Raw genomic sequence first — 6,403 nt, 5'->3', positions numbered from 1 at the left:
TTTTCAGAAATGATGTTAATTAGCACTTCTACTTGTTTAGCTTATTATTCAACATTCTGCTTTTTTGTTTAGAAAAACATTTTATTTCCTTTAATTCTTTAAATAAAAATACAATAGTACAGTATACAAAAACCATTTCTAAAAATATATGTATATTTCTTTAACGCTAATATTATCTAAAATGCAAATCAAACTTTTGGTGGAAGTCAAACTTTTTTGCTGTGTAATTGCTAACGATAGTTCTTAAAGAATTAATTATTTTACCTAATATGAGTCTCAATGTAACTTTATATATATATTTGTTATTAGATTATCTTCAACGTATTGAGAGATCGTTGGCAGATATAAAATTTGATATCGGTTGTCTAACGGAAAAATATCAACTTATATTAACAAAGTTGGATTCATATGTTTCTTGTCCGACACGAGAATATTGGACACGTAGTCCTTCACCAAATGACGAATTGAATAAATTGTCTTTTCCTCTAAAAAGTATAGGGGAATAGGGATGCGCGATTTCGATTCGATTAATCGTTTAATCGATTTAACATCCTATAATCGATAGCCTCCCCCCCCAATACTTGCGTTGACGATTAATCGAAATAATCGATTATTTTACTGCGATTGTTCGACAATCTTAAGCTGACTTTTCATGGGCAATAAGCAGCATTTTAGAAAATTACTAGAAACTTTTAGTAACTTGCTTATAAATGGACAAATATTTTTAATATCGACCATTAAAGATTATTGTTATTCATATGTTACTTATAAATCTTAGTAACTTATTAAAATTCCGTAATTGCTAAAATGTTGCTGCTACTGCCTATGAAAAGTCAGCTTTAAACGTAACAATCTCTAAAATATATTAGTAAATCGCAAGCAATCCAGCAGGAAAAATAGCATCGTCTGCAGCGGGCTTTATAAAACGCATCCACAAAACGTTCTGTATAAAAAGGGAATAACTTGATCTGATCCCTTGAACTATATGCTTCAAGCCGTCCCGCTAACCAACGAACGGGGGCGCTACGAGTGGCCAGTTCGTTGCTCGAAATGGCCGCTCGTGGCGATCATGCGCGGTGGTGAGAGTCTGGTAGCGAGGCGCAAAAACGAAAGTCGAAACGGGGCCGGGGGCGTTGACCTAGTTAGTGGTCGGGCCGGTCGGGCGATCTCTTGCATCCGCTGAGCTTCTTCAAGAGGTGCATCGGGGAAGTCGAATTAAGCGCTTGGAGATCCTGCGAGGCGGCTAATTAACCGGGCAACTGGCAAGTACAAGAAGGGCCTGCGAGGTTGGTTAGTGTGAGCCTCAGCTCATCAATCTGGGTCGAAGCCTTGCTCGGCGACGGATTAATCCGTAGTCATATTACGTCCCTCTACTACCAATACCACCTGACGAGGGACGTACTTATACTACTTATTCCGCAATCATATCCGGGAATCCATCCAGTGGATTGACGTTGAGCATCCTGAGGAATCGTCAGGATTTCCCAAAGGTACTTTCTCAGTACTCTTTTAGACTCGTCGCGGTCCACGACCGTGACGCACGCAGGCAACTGCACTCTTTTACCGTGCTTTCCAGCAAGCGACACAAGTCGACACAAATGTCGTTCTGTCTTTCTTCGCATTCAATGAATAATAAAGACAGAACGACACTTGTGTCGACTTGTGTCGCTTGCTGGAAAGCACGGTTAGACTCGTCGCGGTCCACGACCGTGACGCACGCAGGCAACTGCACTCGTTTAGACTCGTCTCGGTCCACGACCGTTACGCATGAAAGCTACGGCATTTATTGAGACTCGTCGCGGATCGCATCCGCGACGCAAGCACGAAAACTGCACACCCAAGGAACATCGCGGCTTACAACCGTGATGTTCGCTCTCCGTGTTCAGACTTTGCTCTCGTTATGGCTTCAAGTCATGACGCTCATGATCAGCAATATTAATCCTATTCGACTATTCACAGCTCCACCGCAAATTTCTCTTTTAAACCAATACCCGCATTCAACCATCGTGAGGATATTGAGCCCAAGGATCCATCAACGCTCTAATCAATATTCAAAACACGTCCTTGGAACACCGCAGTACTTTCTAGAAACGAACTTAAGGACTTGGAGAGATTTGCCATTCCGTTTAGTGTGGTTGTTGTGAAACCAAGGTCAGACTTACTATTTTATTTTCATTTTTCATTGGTCTCAATTCTAAGACATGTTAAAGTCCTCGTTGATGTTGCTCGGTTCGAATAAGTCCATTCCTTTTCGTTTTCTTTTGTCATTTAAATCTAATTTCTATTAATTGTAATTTTAGGAATATCCATCCCGTTGCTTCCCGTCAATCTCGCCATTACCTCTTTCAACGACATCATTACTTTTTAAACACGTTCCCTTGATTGAACTGAGTTAAACACGTTGAATCACGTTCAGTGTTGATCTGTGGTCTGTTGCTTTACAAGTTGTTGGGACGAGTTCCGCTTGGGACGTTAAGTGAACAGTGCGTCTTGTAACCTACAAGAGAAATTTTGGATCCTAGGGGTTTGGCATCATTCGATTGCATCATCCCGCACGAGGCATAGTTAGGTCTCTGCATTGAGCCATTAAAGGAAAGGAAGAAGAATATTGTCAAAGGCCGTGTTATCCAGACTATTAATTCATCGTGGTCGAACCGGTGAAGAAGTTGTTGGGACAATAGACGTAATAAATGTCTATGGTTGGGACTTGGGATCATGTCTCAGAGAAAGAGTGCTGCTTGGAATCACTTCACAAAAGTGTGTGCCACTAAAGTTCGATGTAAATATTGTGCAATGGAATTAAAATATTGTGGTAACACAACAAATCTTTGGACACATGTTTCTGGTCGTCATAACATAAAAAGATTAAATGACTGTGTCGATCTAACAACAGTAAGTATACATTTCAAATACAGCAATTTTTATGTAAAATCTAATTATATACGGTCATGATATTTGAAGTTAGATAAAGTAAAGAATTTATGTATTTGAATAGTAAGAAAGCGAGGTTAAATTGTTTATTTTGAAAATTTATGCAAAAGAACAATTATTTTCATTTGGTTATTTATATTTTATTTTTAAATAAATTTAAAGAATAGAATCAAAAATTATTTAAACACTAATATCCTGTCACAGCTCTTAGGCTTTCTATTCTTTAAATTTGTTATTTAACAATTCAGAGCTTTATTAATCTTATGCTATTTTATTTTTGTTTTGAATTACCATATTAATTAAGTTGAAAGACGACTTTATTATTTTTTTGTCCATTGAGACACTGACGAAGATCATTTATAAACCATACAGTTTTGTATACATGTATTTCAAATACATATATATTAATAATCACATACATATATACTGATCAAATGTTAAAAAATGATATCTATGTGTTAACCGGTTCTTACGTTTGAATAAACAACCATATTTACTGTACTTTTTAATTTTATCATTAACAATAGATTTTTGCTCTGACACTTTTTATCTTTATATGCAATTTTTTGTTCCAGGAAATAGATGAGAATTCTAATATGCCAGTAATTGAGGCAAAATCATCTAAAGAAAGTGATATTCCGTCCAAACAATCGAAGCTGTGTACTATTGAAGACTCATTCCAGAAGATTACAGCCTATAAAGGTATATTTTATTTTAGATCTACAGTTATTGTTAGTATAATAGATAAGTTTTTATGTTGAAAATGATCTAGTAATTTTAATACTTAATTATTCTTAATCCTAGGTGGTGGAATTCGCGCTGCTGAACTTAACAGTGCTCTTATGTTCATGATAGCTCATGATCATTTGCCGCTCTTGACACCAGACAGAACGGGCTTCAAATACTTTATAAAACGAGCATTACCCCTCTATAAACCGCCCTGTCGCAAAACAGTAACTAAAATGATGCGAGATAAATATGACGTACTTACTGTGAAGATTAGAAACATTATCAAAGAATTGGAATCTTACTGTCTCACAGCTGACATATGGACTAATATTCAAACAACGACAAGTTATTTGGGATTGACTTTACACTATTACAAAAATGGAAAGAACATGCAGTCAGTTACAATCGGAGTACAAGCATTGAATGAGAGTCATACTGCTGCCTATATAAGTACCATCATTTTCGAAATTTGTTGTCAGTGGGGCATCGAAATCGATAAAATATCAGTTATTGTGACTGACAATGGTGAAAATATGGTTAAAGCAGCAAAAGACACGTTTGGTAAAGCTAAGCACCTTCCTTGTTTTGCACATACCATAAATCTTCTGGCATATGATGTACTTGGCACTCATAAAGTTAACGGTACCATAGTTGATAATGTCGAAGGGATTTCAACACTTTTGAATAAAGTGAGAAAAATTATTACATTTTTTAAAAAAAGCGTGAATGCATCAGATTCTCTGAGGAAATTGCAATACCAGAGAGGCAAGAGTGAAGGTACAGCTTTACGATTAATTCAAGACGTCAGCACGAGATGGAACTCGACCTATCTATCCCTAATACGATTTCGTGAACTTAGCGATGAAATCGGCATCACACTTTTAAAACATTCTGCTTCTCCAAACATGCTTACTGGAGCAGAGTTAGACATTGTTAGAGTAATTTGCGAATTACTGGCACCACTGTATCAGGTGACAGAAGAATTATCAGCTGAAAAAGTACCAACGGCATCTAAAGTGATACCATTACTCAACCTCCTGCAAAAAGTATGTAATTTCTTTAAATTATATTTTATTTTATCACACATTTAATCTAACCTAATACTTTTGATTATTTCTATATTTTTCAGAGAATTTCTTCCGTTGAGGTTAGCGACGAAATATCAATGTTAAAAAGAATGAAAGACCGTTTACTATTACAATTTGGCACAAGGTTCGGCCAAGTAGAGAAAGTTCGACCATTAGCATTAGCTACTTTGTTAGATCCTAGATTTAAAAAACTCCATTTTAACAAGCCACTTGCAGTCGCAGAAGCAATTAATGTTTTATGTAATGAAATTAACGGAGTTCGCCGAAATGTGCGGAACACGAGTTCTTCAACTCAACTCCATAAAGGTGATCAACATACATCGAAGTATGAAGATGATCTGTGGACCATTCATGACTCACTTGCAACTAAGAGCGCTGTTGTTCAAGAAGAAGAGGTAGATGGAATTTCAATAGAGTTGCGTCAATTTTTAAACTTACCTGTAACAAATCGAACAAATAATCCCTATGAAACTTGGATTTCTTTACAATCTCAGTTTCCAAATTTGTATCAGCTAGCAATGAAACATCTTTCAATAGTAGCTACCTCGGTACCTGCAGAGAGATTGTTTTCAGAGGCAGGTCTTATTGCTACTGACATGCGGAACAGATTAACAGGATCTAACTTGTCAATGCTTATTTTTCTTTCATCAATAGACGAAACAATATGGGTGTAAGAATAATATTTTACACCTCATTTAAATATCATTTTTGATCACCGCTGCAGTATTTGCAATATTTGCAATTTTCTTTTGTTCCTCGAGTTATGTGCAATAATTTTGTTTTTATTTTATATGCGAATAGCCAATGTGGCAAGAAATGCGTCAACGTGACATGTCTATAGTGTTTAGTTTAGTTTACTTTTTGCTTTGTGGTTTAACATGTTTATTTTTTTATCCAAGACTTTTAGTACCAAAGACTTCAGTATATACTAGTATACTACAAAAATAATAATTAATTAACAATGTTGTTTAGCTATTAAGTTTTTCATTTGAGAAAAATATAATTTCTTATAATATATAATAGTTCATTATAGATATTCTTACTGTGGTTATAAAATAAAGTGTCTTAAGTTTAAAAAAATTTTAAATATTTAATTTATTTATAACTGAAAAAATATTTATATTAATCCTATTCCTACATTTATTCCATTTCCAATATATGATTACATGGCTTACATTTCGTTAAAGGCAAGAATATACTTTGAAGTGTAGAATTATAGATGTATCGACAAGATATTAAAATTAAAAACATTTAAGTCTTTATTAAAGACCTTTGAGCAATTTTTAACGATAAAGTTAAAACATGTTTATTGTAAAGTAACTGTATTTTTAAAATACTTTCATGCACCTTTTTTAGAAGATTACGTCCTGGCAATGGGTGTTTTCTAGCAAGAGACACAAATTGGCAGTGTTACACAGATAATTATTTTATCTTTAAATGTTTAATAGCAAATATGAAATGATGCACTATGTTACACAGTGTTGCCCGTATATGTTGCTGGAAAGTTCCCTTTAGCACCAAAACCCTTATAAATAAAAATAATAAATAATCGATCAATCGATAGCCTATATTCGATAATCGATTAATTAAAATCGGCCGTCGCTAAGTAATCGATTAAAGAACTAATCGATTACTATCCCTCCGATTCCCATCCC

General features: G+C 35.2%; 1 protein-coding gene across 3 annotated transcripts; it reads left to right on the top strand.

Annotated features, from left to right (window-relative positions):
• The first annotated feature begins 538 nt into the window (after positions 1–538).
• Positions 539–5,466, top strand: LOC105571259 (zinc finger BED domain-containing protein 1-like). Of its 3 annotated transcripts, none has more exons than XM_012028726.1 (5): positions 539–1,490; positions 1,960–2,892; positions 3,507–3,633; positions 3,736–4,706; positions 4,790–5,466. In XM_012028726.1, the coding sequence occupies exons 2-5, from the start codon at positions 2,716–2,718 to the stop codon at positions 5,420–5,422; spliced, it is 1,908 nt and encodes a 635-aa protein (XP_011884116.1). In that variant the 5' UTR covers positions 539–1,490; positions 1,960–2,715; the 3' UTR covers positions 5,423–5,466. The 3 variants fall into 3 exon arrangements, with proteins under 3 accessions (XP_011884116.1, XP_011884115.1, XP_011884114.1); XM_012028725.1 differs by lacking the exon at positions 539–1,490 and having other exon boundaries at positions 1,634–2,151; positions 2,301–2,892; XM_012028724.1 differs by lacking the exon at positions 539–1,490 and having other exon boundaries at positions 1,634–2,892.
• The last annotated feature ends 937 nt before the right edge of the window (positions 5,467–6,403 follow it).

The sequence above is a fragment of the Vollenhovia emeryi genome, unplaced genomic scaffold (genome assembly GCF_000949405.1).
Source record: "Vollenhovia emeryi isolate VEMERY1.0 unplaced genomic scaffold, V.emery_V1.0 DF940948.1, whole genome shotgun sequence".
NCBI classification, from domain to species: Eukaryota; Metazoa; Arthropoda; class Insecta; order Hymenoptera; family Formicidae; genus Vollenhovia; species Vollenhovia emeryi.
Note: the sequence above shows the minus strand (reverse complement) of the source record. Positions and strands in the feature narration are given on the sequence as shown.